This window comes from Ursus maritimus, unplaced genomic scaffold, assembly GCF_017311325.1.
Source record: "Ursus maritimus isolate PB19 unplaced genomic scaffold, ASM1731132v1 scaffold_11, whole genome shotgun sequence".
NCBI lineage: Eukaryota > Metazoa > Chordata > Mammalia > Carnivora > Ursidae > Ursus > Ursus maritimus.
Window position 1 is genome coordinate 7,561,708 of NW_024423453.1, and position 25,066 is coordinate 7,586,773.

Consider the following 25,066-nt stretch of genomic DNA (forward strand, 5'->3'; position numbering starts at 1 on the left):
CTAGCAAAGGACTACCTGGGGATGCCTGGGTAGCTCAGTTAGTTAAGCGTCTGACTCTTGATTTCAGCCCGGGTCCTGATCTCAGGGTTGTGGAATCGAGCTCCAAGTGGAGACCCTCCACTCAGCGCAGAGTCTGCTTGTCCCTCTCCCTCCGCCCCTCCCACTGCTCACGAACTCTCTCTCTCGCTCTTTCTCTGAAATGAATAGATAAATAATAAAACCTTTGAAGGAAGGAAGGAAGGAAGGGAGGGAGGAAGGGAGGGAGGAAGGGACGGCATGCCTGGGTGCCTCAGTCGATTAAGTATCTCCTTTTGGCTCAGGTCGTGATCCCGTGGTCCTGGGATCAAGCCCCACGTGGGGCTCCCTGCTCAACGGGGAGCCAGCTTCTCCCTCTGCCCATCCTCCCCTCACTTGTGCTCTCTCATGTGTGGGCTCGGTTGCTCTCTCAAATAAATAAATAAAATCTTTAAAAATAAATAATTTTTTTTAAAGGACTATCCAAAGATTCTAAATATGTGCCTACCTGTTACAGCTTAGTGGTAACAACCTTCCAAGAAAGATAAATTTCCTGGGGCAGTTTCTCAGGTGTTCTTACCCCCTAACTAATCTACCTGAAATGCATTCCTGCAGCAGATCTAACAGCAGGAGAGAAAGTGATGGAACTGGAAATTATATTTAAGGAAAATACTGAGAATGAAGCATCTAGAGTTAGGTAGATGAAAATATGAAAGACGAATTTTAAAACTTGGAGAATAGAATGAAAAAAGCACATAAGCATAATAGGACTTCTGAGAGGACTGACTGGAATTGGAGAAAAACATGTCTTTGCATTGAAGAGATGGATGCAACCTTGAGCTAACTTCTTTTTTTTTTAATCATCTAGACATAATGTGGTAAAACTACAGAAAATCAAACGTTGAGAAAATCTTGAAACCGAGAGAAAAGACAGATTATAGATATGGGAACTATATTTAGACTGACAAAAAGCATTTTATCAGGAACAACAGAGTCCAGAAAGCAGTGGAATCTACAAAAAAAAAAGAGAGAGAGAGAGAGAGAGGAAATAGCTTTCAACCTAGAATTTTATACTTAGCAAAGTCATCATTCAAAAGTGAGGACAAAATAGACATTTTTAGACAAAGACTAAAAATATTTATTATTCTCAAGACATCTCTCTCCCTGTTTCTCTCTCTCTCACACACACACACACATGAAAGAATATGTTTTGTTAAGGGAGATGTTGGATCTATAGAGATGGAGTAGGAGATTCAAAAAGCAATGATAAATAAAGAATAGGTAAATGCACAGGTCAAACTAATTAAGATAAAAATAAAAGGAAATTATATGGTAGTATCACTTACATAATTTATCAGATGCAAAAATCTTATAATATTATCAAATTGACCAGCATTGTATTAAATTAATAATAATACACTATAGTCAAGGAAGACTTATTCCAGGTATACAAGGATGGTTAAATATTTAAAAGTTGCTTCATTCAGGGGAACCTGGCTGGCTCAGTTGGTAGAGCATGTGACTCTTGATCTCGGGGTCATGAGTTCAAGCCTGCTTGTGTGTAGAGCTTACTAAATAATAATAATAATAATAATAGTAATAATAATAATAATAATAATGTAGTAACTGGTTCATGTTCACCTAAGATGTGAGAGGTGTTTTATAAAATTTTCAACCCATTTAGGTTAAAAATACAAACTAGGGTTAGATATGTTCCTGGTTAGGTTCCAGTGAGGAGATGGAAGCAACACAGTAATTTGAACAAGGAACATTTAATATAAAGAGTTATGAACTATATCAGAGGATTAATGAGCAATTACTATTAAGTAGTAAAGAGAACTCTAAAGAATACAGGAGAAGCATTTAAAGGAGCAGCCGCTATCCCTTGTACTGAAGTAGAGCATATAAGAAAAAGCTCCCAACCCCACAGCCAGGCACACCAGAACTGCGCCCCAGACCTTGTTGGAGAAGGCACAGCCATGGCTCATGGGATGGCAGAGAAGTCAAGGAGGTCCTATGCCAGGAGAACTCACCGGAAATCCACCTTCTTGGGTGCTGGGAGAAGCCATTGTCTGAGAGGCGCCTTGGAACTCACCACAAAGCCACCTTTATGGAATGCCAGGAGGAAACATTCGTGGGGAAGTCCCTCCCTGGCAGCACTGCACTGCGAAGTTACCCGAGAGGATGCTGCAGGACACTGCTGACTGCTGGGTGCTGCTGACCTCTGCACACTGAGGAGCCAAGGAGAAGCGCTGGGGAAGCCACCTGCGTTTATTTATTTATTTGCAGAAGAGAGAGGGCAGAGGAGAGGGGAGGGGTGGAGAATCTCAAGTAGACTCCCTGCTGAACAGAGAGACTGATGTGGGGCTTGATCTCACAACCCTGAGATCATGACCTGAGCCGAAATCAAGAGTCCATCACTTAACCGACTGAGCCACCCAGGTGCCCCTGACTCTAAATTTTAAAACAGAATGTTTCCGAGAAAGGTTATGTTCCCTGTTATAATGTGTTAATCTTAAAGCATAAACTACTAGTAGTATTGAAGGCACATGTTCAAAACTAATTGTGTAGCATTTGGTTGCTTCTTTTCAGGGAAACTTTTAAAAGCAGAGTATATCCTGAGCAGTCTAATAAGCAACAACGGAGCAACAGGTAAGGTGCTTTCATATCTTCACAACGACCTTCACCTGCAGTATCTACTGGAGTTCTTGTTTAAAAGCAACTCAATGACCTAATAGTTACCCTACACTAGACGTCTCCGGAACTCCCTGGAATTTGGGTAGCAAATCATTCGAACCTTCAGATATCTTGTCTGAACTTCTGGACATTAAAGTCAATAAGTTTCCCAGTAAACTGAACACAACTTCCAGGAGATTTTTAATCCCAGTGTGCTTGGATCCAAGGTTCCCAAGCTCCTTGAAACTTGTAGACATTGCCAGTGGGGAGGCAGTTGGGAATACAGATATTGACCATACACCCCTCATTTATGGCTACCATCACTAACCTATGATATGCACACATCCCATCTTCCATACCACACACACACACACACACGCTGGGATTAGAAGCCCAGGAGAATAGAGAACATGGTGTGACACAGAATCAAGGAGGATGTGATAATGAATTTGACTCTATTTTTGGTGTTTGACCGCTGACACTTTTCAGGCCCCAGCCTTCCCCCATCCACATTTTCCCATAACTGGACAGGCTGGCGTGGGGGGGGGGGTTTGGTTTGGTTTAAACTCACTCATCAATAAATTGAGCATACCTTGTGGGAGACTTTACCCCAGCCCCACACCCCAATCACAATAAAAACCAAAGCCACTCACCACTCTTCACTCATGTCAAATGGACCAGCTTGGGTGCCTGCCTACTCTCCTCGGAAAGCCTCATTACATGAGTACTAAATCTTTTCATACCTTCTTGGTGTGCACGTGCAGTCATCAGTCTCAACCTCCAAGCCAATTTTGGGTGGACTGGAAGGAGGAGCTGGTCTCCTCAGGAACCAGAGGGAAGCGGGTCCCAGGCAGAGGTAACAGCAAGACACAGCTCCCATGATAAGGAACACAAATGAAGTCGGTGCGGCAGGACATAGTCAGCTGGCAGAGGCGGAGACCAGACAGGAGTTCATTTCTGTGAAGCCTTGTAGGTTACAGCAGCGAGTTGGGACCTTTCCCTAAATGTAGAGAAAAGATCATCTCTTGAATCTGGAGCGCATGTGCTCATGAAGACTTCTGTAAAAATGGTTTCATTTCACCAGGCTATTTCCTTGACAATTCAAAGCTAAAGCCACTTTGCTTTTTTCCCTCTTTTGTTGTAGGTACCTGGCTATACAGAAATGAAAGCGACAAGGTCCTGGTGCAGTCAGTCTGCATACAGATCAGAGGGCAAATTCTGCAAAAGCTGGGTACGGTCATCAAACATTCGTGCCTCTCAGGGCTCATTTACAAAGTCTGGCTGCGAGATTTTACCGTGGGATTTTCTTATTATATCTGGTTACAATTACTAATCCCCACTTCACTGAGTTTCCTCATCAAAAAGAAAATGGTGTTTAAGATCCCAGGAGTGTTATGAACATGAATAGAACAAAATATTTTCTGTCGAGTTTTGTTAAAGAAATATACAGTTGTACAGTGTGATGTTAACCCTAGGGTCCTCGGTATTATTTCTGGCTTCTAACTTTCAGTTCTACAGGACTCCATGTGCTAGAGTGACACCTTATTCTACCCCACCCCAACACCTTACCCATTCATTCCTCAGAGGGCATTCCTGAGTTTGTCAAACAAAATTTATAGAATGCTAACTGTGCTTTAAACTGCATGGCCCCGCCCCTGCTGTTTCCATCCCAGCAAGCCTGAGTGCTCTGCCAGCAGTCCAGGAGAGGGCTCCTAGCACTGTCCCCAGATCAGGGCAACCTGAACACTGGGGGTGGGGGTGGGGTTCCCAAGGAGGCGTCCTGAGGAGGGAGGGACACAGGGCAGAGGCTCTGCTGTAGGTTGGAGGGAGGAGTGGGGAGATACGCTGAGAGGGAGGAAGGAGGCCCTGGGACTCCTGGGGCCCCTGAGGCCCTTCCCTCACCTGAACACTGAAGACTTTAAAAAACAACGAAAAAGCACTGGGTATTATATAAGACTGATGAATCACAGGCCTGTACCTCTGAAACCAATAATGTATTATATGTTAATTAATTGAATTTAAATTAATTTTTTTTTAAAAAAAGGAAGAATAAAAAGGAGCTGTAGGTGCTCAAATAAATAAATAAATATGCAAACTAAAGTGTTTGAAAAATTTTAACATAGAATGGTAATTAGTATTCTTGTAAATAATGGAGTTAATGATTTTTATATTCATATATATTACATATGATATACAATAATTCTTACTGTTTCTCTGTGAAAGGGAGGAATTATCTCTCTTAAACCAACTGGAAAAATAAGTTGCTGTTTTTCCAGCAGATTTCTATCTGCTGATTGCTGTCAATATAATTCAACCCTAAAATTTCCTACAAGGAGCCAGTGAATCTTCTTTCTGTATTAGTTTGCAAAGGTATTTTCTAACACAATACACAGACACTAGCGGTGTGTCCTGTCTCCCCCTCTTTTTCCAGGGATGTGGTACGAAGCAGCAGAGCTAATCTGGACCTCCATCATAGGGTATCTGACACTTCCTCAGCCAGATAGAAAGGTGGTGTATCTAGCGCTTTTTTTTTTTTTCCTTTCATACATTTGTCTTTGGATGATTATCTCCTTATGGCACAATTCAGTGTATCATTTGTCAAGTTTATTGGTTCTATTTTTATCGATTCTGCCTGGGCATAGGACCAGGAACATTTGGTAACTTCCTCTTATATGTTGCCCTGTCCCCACTCACAGCTAGATTCCTGGCATGTAGTTAGTGTTTTGGCATTCATTTCTAACTATTTATGAATTTATTTTTTTGATCCATTCATCTATTTATTTGATTACTGATTTAGCCTTTACATGATTCCACAGGTTGAGATGGCCAAGTTGCTTATATGTAAAGTCGTTTTCCTTGAGTCAAGTGGGCAGGCTTCAATTAATTGTTTCTGGGGCATCTTTATCCAAGAAACTGAGAGGCAACGTTCGCTTTCCTACTTGATGTTTTCATTCTCTGTACCTCTGCGGGAATATTCTCCTTGTTAACTGGAACACTGGGTTATCTCATCTCCCTGAGCTGTGTCAGCCTGCAATCCATTTACGACACAGAATGGGACACAAGGACTCTTGCTTGAGCCAATTCTTCAGGCCTAGCAGTATGGGGAAATTAGTGTTGACAGTCCAGTAAAGCCCAACTAAGAAATAGTTGTGTTTACATTAGGTCTGTGTCCTCAGGATGTGATGATCTTTCAAGCCCTGTGGCATCTGGTTTAGAAGTATTTCCACTGTCAGAATAACAATCACAATTAGAATAAGAAGCAGCAGGAGCAATAGTTCATATGGAGGACTGATCGTTGCCTTTAAGCCTTGAGACGAGAGCGGTAATTGACCATAAATTCCTAATCTGTGTTTTTTGTTTGTTGTTTCTTACAGGGTATTTCCACATCACTAGGTATACTGGCAGATATCTTTGTTTCCATGAGCAAAAAAGATTATGAAAAGTTTAAAAACAATCCACAGATTAACTTGGTAATTATCACATGTCAAAACCACAGTGTAGAGTGGCATCACCTTACAAAACTGCCAACGTTTTTGGTGATTGGTACATCAATCTCGTTCTCTCTCCAGGAGTCAGGGAGCACAAGTGCCTCCCCTTTTCGGGTCACATGAACAATCTTGGGCACAATTCCTGTGGTGTCCTATTTGGCTTTATTATCTTAGCACCTAGCACAGTACCAGACATACAAGGGTACTAACAACAACAAAAAAGACAAGTGAATGAATGAATGAATACCATCAAGGTGATAAATGCTTTGAATCCCACTCATTTCCTTTCAAATCATCACAAAAATCCATTTCCACACTTGGGCTACCTCAGTGATAAGGCAAAGGGGTAACAATTTTTAAGATTTTATTTTTTTAAGTAAGCTCTACACCCAACATGGGGCTCGAAATGACAACCTGAGATCAAGAGTTGCATGCTGTACTGACTGAGCCAGCCAGGTGCCCCAAAGGGGTAACAATTTTAAAACTTTAATTACCTTCTGTTCAACTCAGAGCATCAGTCACTTGTCTGGGTTCTTATTACTAATACTTATGTATTCCTTTACAACTCAATATATAGGAGTCATGTAAAACCCTATGAGGTAGGTAGAGCAAAATGTATTGTTCCCATTTTAGAGAAAAATAAACTGAGGTCCAGAGAAACTGAGTGAGCTCTATAGTTTGCAGACCCAGTAAGAAAGAATACTAGGAGCAGAACCCAGGTCTCTGACCGTCAAGAGCATTAGCATAGACATCGAACTGCTCGCCTGCACTGCACTGGTCCTGAGAGGTTTAATATGATCATGAAGATTGCCATTTTCATTAAATACTAAAGTGACAAGAGTACCCGTATTTAGTAGTGATCAGTGTGGCATAAGAACGCATGCAGCTTGCTGCTGGCAGTCTGAGTCTTAGCAGAATGTTGCTTTTGCTGTCAAACCAACATACAAGAAAAGGGTTGTTAAATCCCTTGTTCGGTGAAGTTGTCTTTGAGGATTGTTTAAAATTATAAACTGCCAACGTGTGTGGCTGAGCATGTGACTCTTGATCTCAGGGTCTGAGTTCAAACCCCATACTGGGTACAGAGCTTACTTCACACACACAAAAAAAGGTTAAATTAAATCTTTAAAAAATTGGAAACTGCCTCCCCATCCTGAACCTCCTTCCCGCTTTATTTTTCTCTGGAACACTTATCGCCATGTCAGATACTCTGCATTGTACTCATTTTGTGTATTGACTGACCCCCTCCCCTCAGTAGGAAGTAAGCTTATTGCAGGCTCACTGTCTGCTATCTCCTTCATGTCTAGAACTGTATTTCTAGGATGAGTGAATGAGTCTTAATTGCTGTGAAATCATACATTAAACGGCTCTTTGCCAAGAACAGTGCAGAAATCATCAGCTAATCTGGCTGCAAAATATGCAGTTTCTGTGAACAAAGAGTTGCACGATCCTCCAGAGAAACTTGTGTCAGTTATTCTGTACCAGTAGGCGTTGTGAATTTTTGCACACATTAGGCCCTCTCTGGGGAGGGAGGGGGGATGGTTGTGTGTGGGTGCTGGGGGAAAGGCCACTCAGCTCCCTAGGGCCTTTTGAGCCACTTAATTCCTTGGCACTGTTCTGAAATAGTTATGACAAGGGGCAGAGTGTCCCTCAGAATCCTGAAAGAAAAGCAAAGGCAGTTCATAGCCTGACTTTTGCTAGTGGATAAATAATTGTCAGTACACCACTTGGCCTCCTGTTTCTTCACAGGGTTTGCTGAAGGAGTTTGACCACCATTTGCTGTCAGCTGCAGAAGCTTGCAAACTGGCAACAGCCTTCAGTCCCTACACGCCCCTCTTCGTGCTCTCGGCCGTGGTAAGCCAAGGGCAGCCTCTCCCTGAGCCTCTTCCCAGTGAGGAAAGTAACCAGTAACAGGGAAGGGACCAACCCAAAGTGGGCTTTGTGCACATCACTAGATAATTGTGATCAGGCCTTATGTATGGAAAGGTTCTATCAGTCAGAGTAGTGACATCCTGGTGGAAGCTAAATTAATTTGGCCTGAGGGTATGATGCGGTCTGCCTTAGACCAATGGTTCCCCAAGCACATCAGAATTGCCCAAGGAGTCTTTTCAAAATGCACATTCCTGGTCCACCCTAGATCCACTAAATGCAAATCTCTGGGATAGGTACCCAGAAATCTTTCATTTTGAAATAGTGCCCAGGTACACAGAGGGATTTGGAAGCCATTACTCTGTTGTTTTGACTACTATTAAATAAATTATATTTTCATATACAGCAGCCTTATTTGCACAGAGAAGATTACTCTGTCTGCATCCCATGTATAAAGACTCTGTTTGTTAAAACTAACAACAGCAGTAACAGCAACAACAAATTTATCATCTTTGATCAAAAAGCATCAGTCCTGGGGCCCCTGGCTGGTTCAGTCAGAGGAACATGCAACTCTTGATCTCAGGGCCATGAGTTCGAACCCCACATTGGGTGTAGAGGGTACTAAAAAAAATAAACTTTAAAAAAAAAGATCAGGCCTACAGCAAGATAGTAGTTAGAGCTCATTTCTTACCCCCTCATGCCACCCAATCACATATATCCCAGTCCCTTCTCCTGATTCACCAAAAAGACTTTAGGTCCGTGACTCAACACTTGATTGTATATTTTTCTTAGAATATCTGTGACACGTGTTTATTTTCCTATAATACTTCTAACAACTGTCCTCTAGGAATGAAGATTTCCTGATTCACTTCCAGCTTCTAATTCAGTGTCTGATTTTGTATTTGGTATTTTCCTCAGAATATCCGTGGCACATGCTTGTTGTCATATAGTAGTTCTAAGGACTGTCCTCGAGAAATGAAAAATTCATATCTGTGTGAAGCCAAAGAGGCCTTCGAAATTGGCCTCCTCACCAAGAGATATGATGAACCGGTTACTGGAAAACAAGAGCTTCATAGTCTCCTCAAAGCTGCTTTCGGCCTTACCACAGTGCACCAAAGACTTTATGGGGAGACGGAGATAGTCCGTGCAGCAGGTCAGCTCTGTAATGAAGCTATGGGAAAGCTGTACAGTTTCAGTACTTCCTCTGGAAGTCAGGAGAGAGAAGCTCTCTCCCAGCAGGTCTTGTCTATTATCGCCCAGGTAAAGGATCATTTACAAATTCAAGGCTTCTCAAATTTAGATGGCAAGTCTTATGTTCCAGAGAGTTTCAAGCATGGGTTGGATAAACCCATCTTGTATGGGCAAGTGGATTTCCAAAACATCCTTGAAGCCTATTCACAGCACCATACTTCAGTGTGTGAAGTATTTGAAAGCTCTTGTGGAAACAACAAAAATAAACAGAAAGATACAGAAACAGGAGTCTGTATCACTACTCTAAAAACAGAGACAAAAAACATAGACACTGTGTGTACTACTGAAGACCAATCACATTTTCAAAAAGGCATGGTAATATCTTCCTCCCAAATGGCCAAGAATAATCAGGAGAAACTCAGGAGGATAGGAAGGAAAAACTGGCCCCATTCTGATGCTTTTCGAGTCTCCTTGGATCAAGATGTAGAGACTGAGGTTGAGTCACCAGACCACAGCCAGGGTAAAGGAGCTGTTTTGAACAAGTCTCTGAGTGACAGCCATTGTTCTAGTTCTTGGAGCAAGTTTTCAGGGGTCAGTTCTTCTACAAGCTGGGAAGAAGTGAATTGTATCGATGATAGGTCAACCAGAAAAGAGCCTTGCAAAGAAGAACATCTTGTGGATACTCAGTGTTCCACTGCCCTGTCTGAAGAACTAGAGATTATTGAGGACGGCAGAGCTGTACATCCACTGTCTTCAGAGCTTCATGGTCTCTCTCTCCAAGGGTCCAAGGATGACAATTTAGAGTCTTCTCAAAGTCAGCTACACGAACACATGCCCTTGACAACCTTCTGTCCTCCTAACACAACAGGCATGTTCTTGGCCTCTGGTGCAGGGCTGTTAGAAGGAGTTCCAGAAGGTTTACAGAAAGTCAGAACCATGGGATCCAGAAACACTTCTGCTCATTCCAGACCCTTGTTTGGTTCTGCTTTGTCCTCTTCTGATTCTGTTTGGCCCAAGAACATAGCCACATATCCTTCGGTCCGAGAAGAAGAAACCTTTGAACTAACTGAATTTCCAGAAATCAACTGTGATGCCAAAGACAGGCATGGGGAAGAAATCAAAAGAGGCACAGGCCTTACATTTAAAGATAGCCCCTCCGGTGTTGACCCAGAAGGAGAAACAGAGGAAAAAGAAGGGGATATACCCTTAGACTCTCATGTAGTCATGGAGGATTCTCTGGGCAAAAGTTCTATGATGGCATGTAGCTCTCTCACTCTTCATTGGCCTGTTCAAAATCCTGACTCAGGAAAGAGCAGAGGCTCAGTCAAAGAGCAAGACATTGACCCTGAGGCGTCCACAGTGGATGAGGAGGGCCAACTGCTCGACAGCACAGATGTTCACCCCGCAAGTGGGCGTGGCTCTTCTAGCTTGTGTGCTCTGAGGCAGCCGCATAGTCAGGGGGCTGAGACCCTCGACCCATCTGTAAGCAATAACATTGCCTTCCCTGATCTTAGCAAGGACTGCACTACCACAGAGGAAGGAAACAAACCAGGAAACATACTAAACTGCAGCCAGAACTCCAGCTCATCCTCGGCGTGGTGGTTGAAATCATCCTCATTTTCCGGCGGTTCTTCTGAGGGGGACAACCCCTGGTCCTTTCTGAATTCCAGTGGCAGTTCTTTTGTTTTGTTGCCAGGAATGATAAGGCAAGAGATCCTAGAGGCTCGAACCCTGCACCCTGATGACTTTGAAAAACTCTTGGCAGGTGTGACGCATGATTGGCTGTTACAGAGACTGGAGAATACAGGAGTTTTTAAGCCCAATCAACTCCACCGAGCACACAGTGAGTACAACCTTTCAGTAGGTACAGCCTCAGGAAGCCTCTGTGTACCTTTGGGGTCCTCTGAAGAGCTTGATATGTAGGTCACTTAAAACTCAAGACACAGACCCCTGTTATGCTTTGTGAATATACAGAGAAATATGTACTTTGGGGGTTTCCCTCACTCTTGGTGTGGTGGACTCTAATGGTTGCAAAGACTAGAGGCGTACTCAGGCCACCTCATATATTGGGGGCTTGTTATGAAGATACACAAGGCAGTAAGGCAGACAGGAATCTTACAGGACCAAGGAACAGTTATCAGTCAGGGTTTAAAACAGCTTTGCATGACATAGCCACTCAGCATCTGTCTTTTCCATGGATTCTCATTATCAGCCAGCTGATTTCTGTTTTTTCCCCATTCAGATTCTAGGTGGCAGAGTTTGACCTAGTTCGACATCACTCTTCTGGTGGGCAGAGATTTTTACACCTGTCCACAAGATTTCTTTCCAGCCATTGGATTGAGCAGGTGCCCCCTACTATTGCAATCAGCAACTATTTCTTGCTTATGGAACAGCCCAAGATCATTTATCATAACAGGGAGCCTGAGTTGGGGCCACGCGGTAGTCGATGTGTCTATTACAGCTTAAAAGTGGTAGAGAGACTGGGAAGAAGACAAAAGAAGGCTCTTCTCTTAGCCCAGAGGATCACATGGTAGCACCCTCCAAGTTACCGAAGAATTCTTTGAATGAGACAAAAGAAACAAACTTTGTGGATTGCTCAGCACTGGATACTAAAGTAGTAGTTCTCTGGGAGCCTGGGTGGCTCAGTTGGTTAAGTGTCCAACTCTTGATTTCAGCTCAGGTCATGATCTCAGGGTCCTAAGATCCAGCACCCTGAGGAGCACAGCATCAGGCTCCGTGCTCAGTGGGAAGTCTGCTGGAGGATTCTCTCTCTCCTTCTCCCTCTGCCCCTTCCTCCACTCATGCACACACACTCTCTCTCTCAAGGAAATAAGTAAATCTATAAATAAATTAATTAGCTAATTAATTAAGTAGTAGTTCTTAATCTTAGCACCATATATAAGAATCCCCTGGGGGGGTGCTTTTTAAAATTTCCAGTGCCCCACCCCTGAGATTCCAATCTAATGGGCCTGGGGTTTGGATCCAGACATCAGTATTTTTTAAGAGCTCTTCAATGAGTTTTTATAAAGACAATGTCAGTAACTTCTGCTTCAGAGTATTCCGGTGCTTTGCCTGCTGCCTTGAAGTCAGACTGAAATACAGATCATGTTGTCATAAAAAGAAGCAGAATGTTCCACGATGACAGGGTTTCCCTATGCACTATTTCCTTTTTAGGGATCGTGTAGGTTCCGAATCACATATCTTAGAGTTAGGTAACTGCTTTATTGTTATGCCTATGTGCCAATTTGTGGGTGAAAAGCCACATGCACATGATCTCAGACCCATTAGGGGACATTATTATCCCCAGTATACAGATGAGGAAAACAGAGAAAGGCCAAAGTTGAGGAAACAAAGAAAGTTATACATTTCCTCCATCTTCCTTCCCTCAGTTCCCTGCCCTTCCTATGAATGTGTGCGAGCAGCTCACCTTCTGTTTCCATGCCCAGCTTCTCTGACTGAGGGGCTCAACGCTGGCCACTGTCTTCCCAGCCTCCAGTCATCTCCCACCCCAGACCCAGACCCTTGAGTTTATCTTACTTAAGGTATTTTCTCTCCTGAGTCTCCTGTTCCTTCACCCATTATCACGACCTAGATGCAGGAGGTCCTTGTTCACTTCCTTTTAACTTGGATCCCAAAATGTTGCATTTCTTCCTCAGAGTTCATGTCTTTCCCCTCAAAGAAATGCTTTCTTGCTAGCAGTGTTCTGCCTTTCCTTAAGGTGGAGACAGTTTTTGCTTTTCCTTCTTATCTTTTCCTTTTTCGATTGAATAGCGTCTTTGTATGGTGGCTGTATTTTGTCAAGTGATTCCTGGACTTTCCCAACTTAAACAAAACAAGAGAAAATTCAGGTGCACTTTAATAGGTAACTATGATTTCTGGAGTTGCCAGGAGTCTCTGAGGTAAAGTTATTTCATTTATTTCTATCTGTATGGTCTGGCACCAGTAGCAGGCTCATTGTCCGGGCCCCCCAGATAATTAGAAGAAGATGCGAACATATATCACTCTTCCAAGATGGTCTCTGGGGTTTTGCTGTTTAAAGAGCCTTTATTTTCCACCATTTTCTTGCGGAAACTCTGGCCTTATCTTCATCTTCATCAAGCAAAAGAGTTTGTGAATCTTCATTACATTTGCAAAGTTTACTTTATTGTACTTCACTAACTTTGTAGTAGTCGTCATGGAAGGAGCTGAAATTTGAGAAAATGTCTAAAGCTGACGATTTCAGACAAGCTGGACTAGGATCTGTGCACTTCATCTTTATTCATAAATTGTAACATCCCTTTGAAAATAACATCCATTTTTATCTTATCTTTTTTTCCAGATGCTCTTTTATTAAAATACTCTAAAAAATCAGAATTATGGACAGCCCAAGAAACTGTTGTATATTTGGGGGACTACCTGAATGTGAAGAAGAAAGGCAGACAAAGGAATGCGTTTTGGGTTCATCATCTTCATCAAGAAGAGACCCTGGGGAGGTATTTCTTTAAACATCTATATCACTAATGCAAAATGGGCTAATTATGCCCTTTGGTTAATTCATCATATATAAGATTTTGGAAGAGCTGGAAAACTTAGCCACAATGTATATTTTCAGATTCCTACACCTTCCTCCTCCTCATTAATTAACTAACAGTAGTTACCACACACTGACTAACATTATGTCAGCCATTTTACATAGATGTACATAATGTCCAACCTCTCAGGGAGACATTGTTATCCCCATTGTAAAGATAAGAAACATGGAGTTTCTGACTGTATGGCAGGACAGAGAGCCTCAAACACTCCCACTAAAAATGCTGGCAAGAAGTCTAGTTCAACTATGAAAAACACACTTATATGTAAATAAATGGGTCTGCAAAAAAGGTAGGGAAATCCTTTGAGGCTAGGGATGAAGCGTATCCAGGATATAAGCGCATACTGAGCCTTTAAGACGCCCCCTGTAGAAGTTTTGAGTGGGGTGGGATGAGGTGGCAGCTAGTGACCAAAGTTACACAATGTAAGGGCATGTTTAGAGACCAACCATATAAAGCAAGGATGCAGGAACAGCTACATCCTCAAGGAAAAAGTTATCTTAAAAAAAAACAAAAAAAACAAAAAAACCATGCCCAGGCACATGGCTGGCTCAGTTTTTTAAGCATCCAACTCTTGACTTTGGCTCAGGTCATGATCTCAGGGTCATGAGATCGAGCCCCGTGTCAGTCTCCCTGTTCATCAGAAAGTCTGCTTGAGATTCTCCCTCTCCCTCTGCCCCTCCCCCTGCTCTCTCTCTCTCTCAAATAAATAAATAAATCTTTAAAAACAAAACCATCCCACTGAGGTAAATACCTGGAAAATTTTTTGTTTGGCCTTAGTTCTGGATGACAACTTCAAGCAAAAACACACCTGAAAAAATTAGTCACCACAGGTGGTCCCCATTGGGTTTGAGGCCAAATTCTACATCATCTGTGTATTTAAAAAAACGCTATAAGCCAAGAATTTTAAGATGGACCTGTTTTTTATCCAAATCCAAATAATGTAGAAATAAATAGGAAGAGAGGAAATGAGAAAGAGTGAGAAATTGGGTGATTCTTAAACAGCGGAAGTACATTTCTTGAAAAGGTTGTTGATGATCATAATAATAATAGAAACATGTAAATATATTTACCAAGTATATATGTGCTAAGTCTTACTTTAAGTGATTTATATACTAATTTAATTAATCATCACAAAACACTATGAGAAAAATGCTATTATCCCATTTTACAGATGAGGGAACTGAGGCATAGAGATGTTAAGAAACTTGCCCCCATCACACATCCAAGTGATGAAGCCATGTGTAATGGGTTGAATGAGTTTTTTAACAGCTCTGTACCTCCAGCCTCAAATTCATATGGTGAAGTCCTAACCCACAGTACTCAGACTGTGATCTTATTGAAATAGAGTCATTGCAGATATAATTAGTTAAGACAAGGTCATACTGGAATAAGGTGGGCCCCTCATCCACTGTGACTGATATTCTTATAAAAAGGAAATTTGGAGATAGACATGCACAAGGAGAATACATGTAAAATTGTAGTTATGTTGCCACAAAGCAGGAACCACCAGAAGCCAGGAGAGAGGACTGGAAAACATCCTTCCCTAGTGGCTTCAGATGGAACACGGCCCTACTGACATCTTGATCTTGGACTTCCAGGCTCCAGAACCATGAGAGAATCCATTTCTGTTGTCACTCAATTTATGGCACTTGGTTATAATAGCCCTAAGAAATTAATACAGCAAGAAGCATCATAGGAGGATCTGAGATGGGAAATAAAAGAGAGAATAAGAAATATGGAAGATGGAGTGAGAGGATCCAACACATGTCTGATCAGAAAAAGATAAGAGAGCAAATAGAAAAGAATTACTATTTGAATGGATAATATATGATAATTTCCCAGAATTGCCAGAACACATTAATCTTCAGATACAGGAATCATAGTGAATCCTAAGTAGGATAGAAATGGAAGGAGAGAAATGGAAGGAGGGAAGAAACAAGAAAGGAAAGAAGGAAGGAAGGAAGGAAGGAAGGAAGGAAGGAAGGAAGGAAAGCAGACGATCATAAATCCACTTCTAGCTATATAGTAGTAAAACTTTCGAACACCAAGAATAAAGAAATAACCTTAAAAGCTGTCAAAGAAAAAAGAGTTTACTGTTAACAAATCCTTACTGAAGAAAAATGGTCCCAACGAAATGGCATAAGATGCCAGAAAGAATGGGCCTCTGTTCCCAGATAGATGATCCTGTAACTAGCGCTGGAGGGCCTCTGACAGAATGTTTGGGAAACGCGGTGGTACCAGGGTTTGCTCAAAGTTCTGAACTGACTCAGAGCTCCCACGGCCCAGCGGTCCGCCCAGAGCAGAAAGGCCTGAAGCACTGGCAGGACACGCCTGTTATGACAACTGCTCCTCTGCTGGCTGCTTTCTGATGCCGTGGAGGTTCCTCTTCTGAGTCTCCACTGTCGGATTGCTTTTTTTTTTTTTTAAGATTTTATTTATTTATTTCGAGGGAGAGAGAGAGAGAGCGAGCAGGGGGAGGGGCAGAGGAAGAGGGAGAGAGAGAATCTCAAGCAGACTCTGCATTGAGTGCAGAGCCCAGCACCAGGCTTGATCTCACAACCTGACTAAGGTTATGAGTTAAGATCATGACTTAAGCCGAAACCAAGAGCTGGATGCCTAACTGAGCCACCCAGGCGCCCCTCAGATTTCCTTTCTGCTCCCCAGGAGTCTGAATGGCCAAAACTGCAGCCAACTTAGATTTCATTATCCTACTGGACTCAGTAATTTCTGGAGTGTTTTCTGTAGTTGAGGTCTGTAACTGACAATTCCCTTAGATTTTTGGAGGTCACTCTGGACACATGCAAATTACTCATAAATTCACACCAGCTTACAGCAAATACAAACTACAGTAAAGTGTGATAGTTACTATTTTGCTCTTTTAAACACTTAATCATTTACTGCCTCATATCTTCTGTCTCCAACTATGCATTAGTCCTTGAAATATACAAATCATATTTCACACTTTCTTCAAAACACTCAGGACTAGCACAGGGCTACGACCATAATAGGTGATGATGGAAACAAGTATTTGTACAGATGAAGGAATCATATAAGGAAGGGGTAGAGGAAGGCATCAGATTGGTTAATTGACCTGTTTAAGGCCACATTGCAGGTAGTAAAAGATCTGGTTGCAGAGCCTGCACTTTCCAGTGTCCATCCTGGCGCCCTTGGCTCACCAAGGAAGTCTGGCAAACTGTGACATTAACTGGACACTTTCTCTATAATCAGCATCATCCTGGGTCAGTGTATCAGACAGTGTTCTTCAGAAAAACAGAACCAAGAAGAGATAGATAGATGATAGATAGATAGATAGATAGATAGATAGACAGACAAAGAGTTATTGTCAGGAATTGGCTTTCATGATGATAGAGGCCAGAAAATCTCAAGATCTGCAATTGGCCAGCTGGAGACCCAGGAGAGCTAATGGTGTGGTTCCAGGCCAAAGGCCAGCAGGCTCAAGACCCAGGAAGAGCTGATGTTTCAGTTCAAGTCCAAAGGCAGGACAAGACCAGTGTCCCAGCTCAAAGGCAATTTGGCAAGAGGAATTCTCTCTAACTAGGAAGAAGGTCAGTCTTTTTCTTCTATTTTTTGTCCTTCAACTGATTGGATTAGGCTCATCCACATAATGGAGAGCAATCTGCTTTTCTCAGACTATTGATTTAAGTGTGAAATTCATCCAAAAACAACCTCACAAAAACACCCAGAATTATGGTTGATCAAATGTCGGGGCATCCTATGGCCAAGTCAAGATGGCATATAACATTAGCCATCACAGTCAGCCAACATGAATTCTGTTCTCTTGTTCAGGAGGCTCTTACAAAATTATTTGAGTCATGAGGTAAGTCAAGATAATTAATATTGGCTGTCCAAGGTAGAGAAAGAGTAACGTCTTTCAAGCATTTTTGCATATCTCCTTGGTCTCCGCTCTCTTACTCTGTGATAAGATCACTTTCACATTTCTTTTGTGTGTTTTTTCCTCTGGTCATAGATACGTTGGGAAAGAATATAAGGAGCAGAAGGGGCTCTGGTACCACTTCACTGATGTGGAACGACAAATGACTGCACAATACTATGTGACAGAATTTAACAAGAGACTTTATGAACTAAAGATTCCAACACAGATATTCTATATCCCATCCACAATATTACTGGTAAGATTAAAGAGAGCAAAGGTTTGGTTAAACAAGCCTTAAGTATATATTAGGTTACATTTTTGGTAAAATCCAGTAAACTCAGTCACCAGACTCTTTCAACTACTTCATCTACTTAGAGAGATATATAAGAACTGCGACCTTCTAGACCCTGCATACATAATTTGGATCTTCCAAGTCACCCTGTTAATTTAGTATCTGGTCCCACATGGTCAAGTTAGCATTCTTAGTATCCTTTCCTTGTGTACTGTCTGTACTTTCAAAGAGAGAAGAAGGACCCTAAAGGTTATATGTAGTACAAATTATACCCAATGATGCTTGAATTCCCTGTTTTACATCTGTACATCTTCGCCCCTGGCAACCAAGTAATTAGTAAATCATAGCTTAAACACCTTTAATAAGGAAAAAGAATTATTCCCTTTTCACTTTCAAATAATTCTAGTTGTTAGGAAGTTCTTAGATTGAGCCCAAATCTGTCTTCCTCTGATTTCTATCTAGGAATTGCAGCTCCACGTTCTGGGGCCATTGAGACCAATCTGTTTTCACTAAGATATCTCTTTAAATACATAAAGGCAGGGCACCTGGGGGGAGCAGTCGTTAAGCGTCTGCCTTCAGCTCAGGGCATGATCCTGGCGTTATGGGATCGAGCCCCACATCAGGCTCCTCTGCTATGAGCCTGCTTCTTCCTCTCCCACTCCTCCTGCTTGTGTTCCCTCTCTCGCTGGCTGTCTCTATCTCTGTCAAATAAATAAAATCTTTAAAATAAATAAATAAATACATACATACATACATAAAGGCAACCATCCATCTCCACTGACTTTCTCTTATTTGGATTAAGAATACCCTGCCTTCCCAAATATGTTGGATCCTTAGCTCATTCATACCTAAAGGATTTTTTGTTTTACTTTGGCCAAAAACATTTTTTGACCCATATTTTATTACTACCAATAATAGCTATCATCCGTTTTTCACTTTCTTTATGTCAAGCACTATGCCAAGCATTTAACACATTAACTCCAACCTTTGAAACAACTTGGCAAAATGGATCATACACACAAATACTTGAATTGATATTGCAGCCCAGCATTCCAGGGCATGATCTATCTACATGTCCTGACGAGCTAGCTCCCTAGGGTAGGTCACTTCATGGCCTCATTTTTGTGAGTATTTTAATAAAAGAATAATAATTATAGGTTCTGTTATATGCCACATTAAATGTTAAGCACTTTACATGCATTTTTCTCATTTAATTTTTTTAACAATGCTCTAAGGTAGCTATTATGATAATATCTGCTTTACAAATGAGCAGACAGTAATCTCCAGAAGTAACAGAGCTCCTAATTGGCAAAGCCCTGGTTCAAAGTGAGGCCAACCCGACCCCAGAGCCTGAGGCCTTCCCAGCCATTATGGTATATTGTCTCCCGTTTCTATTTTTCAGATTTTGGAAGGCAAGACGATAAAGGGATGTATCAGTGTGGAACCTTACATACTGGGAGAATTTGTAAAGCTATCAAATAACACGAAAGTGGTTAAAACAGAATACAAAGCCACAGAATATGGTTTGGCTTATGGCCATTTTTCCTATGAGTTTTCTAATCATAGAGATGTTGTAGTCGATTTACAAGGTATGTGAAATTAGGATTTATTTTTTTTTTAGTGTTACTCATATGTATATGTGAGGTCTTGTAACTAGCTCTTCTGGTCATCATTTAATAGATTGTTCAGTGCCTAGACTACAATTTGTAATTAAATTAATTGATTTTACTGTATGTAGCAAATAATGTCTGAAAAAAAATGTCTAAAGCTTCTCCAAGGGTCTACAGTGTCACATAATCAGTGAGAAGATCTGGCTCACATTCTGTTGGGCTTAATTCTAGAACAAATCTACAATGGCTTTTTTTAATTTCACTTAAGTATATTTGAGTGATGTAGGTTTTTTAATATTGCGTGCTTTAATATATGAAAGTCTTTCTACTCTTTTCTTCAGCCCTTTACCTTTATCACAAGTGTGATATTAGGTTTCATAATGGGGCCATTATGAAATGGAAAGTTGTGTGTACTCGAATCTGACTTTTTTAAAATTTTCTGCATTAATACTTTAATTTTATTTCAGTTCATCTAATATTTTATTTACTGAATTATTAGCCAATACTCTTCACTTCATTTAAATGATAAATGAGGTTTATTATAACTATTCTTAGTAATGATTCTATGACCATCCCCCAAGATTTTCTCTATCCCCCTTCCATAGCATTTATCATCATTCTCTGTCATATTATATATTTGTACTTACTTATATTGCTTATTAATCTGTCCCACTTCACCAGAATGTTACCTTAATGAGTATAGTGATTTTTTTACTCACTTATTCATTGCTAAATCCTCAGCACTCAAAACAGTGTCTTGTATAGTGTATATGCTCAATAAATATTTGTTAAATGAACAGATGAATTAATGGGTTAGGCACTAAAGTGACTTATGAATCATGAAAGAAATATTCAATATATTGTGATCTTCGTAATTAAACTGAGTACATTTTATTGCTCTCTAATTCCTTGAAAATTGGTGGTCTAGGTATGTCATATTTGACAAATTTAATTACCCAATGTTCGGTTTCCCTTCATAAACCAATAATTGGAATATGCAATACCAAATACCTTACAAGAACTTATTAAACATAAGCCTCAGTATAACTGAGTTTTTAAAGTATCTCTTTAAGTATATACATTTTATTTTTCTGAAATACTTTACTGACATTTATAGAGGCTTTAATTCTGAGACATACTTATTTCTCTTGTAGGTTGGGTAACTGGTAATGGAAAAGGACTCATCTATCTGACAGATCCCCAGATTCACTCTGTTGATCAGAATGATGTCACTACCAATTTTGGAAAGAAAGGAATTTTTTACTTTTTTAATCACCAGCATGTGGAATGTAATGAAATATGCCATCGTCTTTCTCTGACAAGACCTTCAGTTGAGAAACCAAAAAATTCATAGACTATCTGGCGTAGTAATGGGGTAGGTTTAGTGCTGCTTACCTGTGTGGGGTCCTCCTCTCCTTCCAGGCACACACAGTATGGCATAGCCTGGCCCCCTTGGGCTTAGGCAGGGCCACTGGAACTAGGTCTAGCCAATAATTTGTGAGACGCATTGTCAAGTATTAATTTCAGGCCCGTATCTCATTGCCAGTGCAAGATGCTGTGGAATTACTTTCCCTCTGCCACAATTAGCAAGAATATTAGCACAAGTCCTGTAGTGAGGGCAACCTGGAAAAGGCCCCATCGTGGACACAAAACAGATGAGAAATAAACTTTAGGCTTAAGCCATCGAGATGTTGGAGGTTTATGTCACTGTCTATCAACGCTGATACTATGGGTGTTTTTCTTATTGATTTAGGAGTTCTCTGTATGTATTAAAGAATTCAGGACATTGTGATATGAGTTCCGGTTTTTTTCTGTTTGTCTTCTGCCATTTGACTTTGTATGAAACTTTTTTTCCACACAGAATTTACTTTAGACAGTTGAATTCATTAATCTTTTATTTTATGGCTTCTAGGTTATACGGCATATGTAGATCCTCCCTACCATGGGTTTCTTTATTTTTAAAGTATGTTTCTAGTACATTTACATTTGCAAAAGGTATGAGGGAAGAATGGTGCGTTTTAACAGGCACAACCGTCCACTCCTTGCACCAAACAGATCTGCTTCTTCACACAGGTGTGGGGAGCAGCTCATCCATGATCTTGTTAAAAGAAACTTAGAAGAAGGATATTGGTGAGGTATTCCCTTACTGAGGTTGGTCTTTGGGGATGCAACTGGTTTTCACTCTTTCCCTTCTCTACTATTCATTCTAAATTTCCCTCATTCTTACGTATTGCTTCAGCAAGTCTTAGTCGCGTATCTGGTGGTGTGACTCAGACTGTGTACATGAGGTTTCCTTATACTTGATAGAGCTTTCTCAGTTCGGGGTTACTGCACCAGTCTGTCCACAGCTGCAGCTGGAGCAAGTGAGAACCGTTACAGATCTCCTGCTGTGAGGGGTGTGCTTGACTGACTCTCCAGCTTCCGCCCCTCTGGATCACAACGGAGTCATGCTCCCCAGCATGCTCTCAGCCAGTGACTCAGCAAAGGCCAGGAAACCAGGCTCAGAATACTTCAACACGTGACTGTACGCGTCTTCCCAGTGGCCTGATAAAAAACTTTCTTAACACTACGTTGTCGTCTGACACTCTTCCTGCCCAGTCCTCCTTTGCCCTCTCCTTCCACTGGTACCACACCTGCATATCCCTGTTCCCACTGCTTAGCCTTTATTTTTTTTTTTGCAATAATAATAAAATTTATTTATTTATTTATTTATTGTAGTTAAGGTAAGAATTTTTTTATATAATTTTTTATTATAGTATGTTAGTCACCATAAAGTATATCCCTAGTTTTTGATGTAAAGTTCCATGATTCATTACTTGCGTATAACACCCAGTGCACCATGCAATACGTGCCCTCCCGGCTGCTTAGCCTTTAGAGTCATTTCTCCCAATAAGTATCTTGAATGTCTAATCCCTTTCAGCATCTGCTTCCTGAATAACCCAAACCAACATAAGTTTCTTAAAGAAATGGAAAAAACTTCATCCTATTAACAAAGAGGGAAAATCATAGCATCTCAAAAGATGCAAAAAAGGTCATTTAATAAAATGAAAATCAATTCATGGTGAAAAGTTCTTTGCAAACTAAGCATAAAGGAAAGCTTTCTAAATCTGATAAAGGGATTTTTTAAAAAACTTTTTAAAAAAGAAACAGCAATATCATAATTAACAGTGAGGCACTTAACTTTTTCCGTCTGAGAAAAGGAATAAGACAAATTTACTCACTATCTACTATTAACATTTGTGAAATTGTAAAAATACATATATTGCTCTCTGAACCTTGTTCCTAGCACAGAGCTCCTAAAAGCCTTGTAATTCCCTAAGTGATAAGAGCACTAAGAGCATCTTTTGTTCTCATATTTGGTTTCTGACTCCGATCCTGACAGAGAGCTCCTAAATCCCTTGAAATCTCCTGAGTGATAAGAGTATCTTTTGTTTTAATGAGACAACTCTTGAGGAGCTCCTAGAGAGCTTCTGGATAAGGACTGGTCACCAGAAAGACCAAGCCATGATAAGAAGCTTGGAACTTTCAGCCTCACCTCCCATCCTCCTAGAAGGGGAGAGGGACTAGCAATTGAATCCCCCCGTAAAAATCCCCGAATTACCAGTTTCGGAGAGCCGCCAGGGTGCTGAACGACCCGGAGGTCTTGGGAGGGTGGGAAGCTCCATGTCGGTGCTGCTCCCCCATACCCTGCCCTATGTATCTCTCCCACCTGAGGTTCACTATTTCTTTCATCTTATTCTCTCATAATAAACCAGTGAGTAACTAAATGTTTCCCTGACCTCTGTGAGCCACTGTAGCATAGTGTCAAACCTAAGGAGGGGGTCATGAGAACCCCAATGTGTAGCAATTCAGGAAGAAGTACAGGGCACAGCTGGGACTGAAATTAGTGTCTGAGGTCAGGGAGTCTTGTGAGACTGAGCCCTTAGCCTGTGGGATCTGATGCTAATTCCAGGTAGACATGAATGATAGGACATCCAGCTGGTGTCAGAGAATTAGTTGGTGTGGGGAGAAAACCCACACATCTGGTTTCAGAAGTATTGTGAATGTGGTGCTAGCGTATGCGAGTAAAGGAGAAATCAAAGGAGTTCCCCCCCCCTCTAAAACATTATAGTAGAATTCCAGCTAATGAACATAGAAGGAATGATAGAATTAGGAAATTATGGACCTAGGCAAAAGTCACTGATAACTGCTAATACTATTAGGAGAATAGTTGATGAGGAATTTTATAATGGAGGAATTAGGCTGATGTTACTTACACCTCAATCAACTGTATCACCAAAAGTGGGATAATAAATCAATGATAAAATAACACTTTGGGGGGAAATTAGGGATTTTTAGTGTTTACTGAGTGTTAGATAAAATTAGTGAGGTGGTATCTTAAAACAATACTAAGGCCAAAAAAAAAAGTAAAGGTAGAAGTGAAAAAAGCTTGGTTCTTGATAATGTTGAAGCAGCCATAAGGGTACATGGGGATTCATTATATTAGTCTTTCTCCTTTTGTATATATTTTTAAATGTCCACAATTTTTTTAAATTAGAAGGTCATAGAAAGGAAGAAATACCAAGGATTATCCAAGGAATGGGTGAGTAGAGATGATAAAAACTATGATTTGTATCAAATAAGCTAATCAGAAAAGAATACAAGAAGGGGTGGTCAACAATGTAAAGTCCTGCAGAAAAATCAAGAAGAAATAGAATCTGTATTGGGTGAGTGATGGAGGATAATGAGGAGAGATGGTTGACAGCAAAAACAAGCCATTGATTGACAGAGTGACCTTTGGGATGTTGTAGACTAGATATCAGCAAACTATGGCCCCTGGGTCAAATCCTGCCACCACCATTCCAAGTTTTATTGGAATACGGCCATGCTTGTTCAGTTACATATTATGTGTGGCTGATTTTGTGTTACAGTGGCAGAGTTGAGCAGTTGTGTCAGAGACTGTGTGCTACAAAGTCAAAGATATTCACTATCTGGCCTTTACAGGAAAGGTTTGTTAACCCTTGTGGTAGAAGATGAAATCAGAAATAAAGATCCGGATGTTTACTTTGCAAAGAAATATGGGTGTCTCTACCAATACAAAAGAAAAGGAGGTAACAACAATGGATGAAGAAATTGGAAATTGGAGGCGGTAAAGAAGGAAGGTGATGAAAAGCATGTGTGGGAGCACCCTTTTCTTTGTGAAGTCAAAAGTCTACGCTATCTGTTGAATGAGATGAGGCTAGCAACATCGGCGCTTTGAGAGGAAGGAAGGTTATGAAACAATGCATATCTCTGTATCATAAAGAAGAGAAATAGTACTACTGAGGGGAATTCTCAGAAAATTACATTTTAAAAATCTCTTTAAATAGTTGTTTATTTACACCAACACCAATATATGTAATGTCTGGCTTAAGAAATTAAGTATAACTAATGTTGAAGATGCCAATGGACCTTTCCCTAATCTTCACCTCTCTTCTACCCAA

At 40.9% G+C, this 25,066-nt stretch overlaps 1 protein-coding gene across 10 annotated transcripts in view; it reads left to right on the forward strand.

Annotated features, from left to right (window-relative positions):
• ALPK1 (alpha kinase 1) overlaps nucleotides 1-21,396 on the forward strand; it is a 121,074-nt gene extending 99,678 nt beyond the window's left edge. For 6 of the 10 annotated variants that reach the window (XM_008689438.2, XM_008689439.2, XM_008689440.2 and 3 more), the window contains 10 exons: nucleotides 2,608-2,667; nucleotides 3,836-3,922; nucleotides 5,123-5,199; nucleotides 6,066-6,161; nucleotides 7,926-8,030; nucleotides 8,964-11,079; nucleotides 13,555-13,708; nucleotides 17,796-17,958; nucleotides 19,397-19,583; nucleotides 20,759-21,396. In XM_008689438.2, coding sequence (XP_008687660.2) covers nucleotides 2,608-2,667; nucleotides 3,836-3,922; nucleotides 5,123-5,199; nucleotides 6,066-6,161; nucleotides 7,926-8,030; nucleotides 8,964-11,079; nucleotides 13,555-13,708; nucleotides 17,796-17,958; nucleotides 19,397-19,583; nucleotides 20,759-20,958 — 3,245 coding nt within the window. In that variant the 3' untranslated portion in view covers nucleotides 20,959-21,396. Of the gene's footprint in view, nucleotides 1-2,607; nucleotides 2,668-3,835; nucleotides 3,923-5,122; nucleotides 5,200-6,065; nucleotides 6,162-7,925; nucleotides 8,031-8,963; nucleotides 11,080-13,554; nucleotides 13,709-17,795; nucleotides 17,959-19,396; nucleotides 19,584-20,758 lie in introns of those variants that run through there. The other 4 variants (XM_040626255.1, XM_040626256.1, XM_040626252.1 and 1 more) reach the window with 3 other exon arrangements.
• Nucleotides 21,397-25,066: the final 3,670 nt, after the last annotated feature.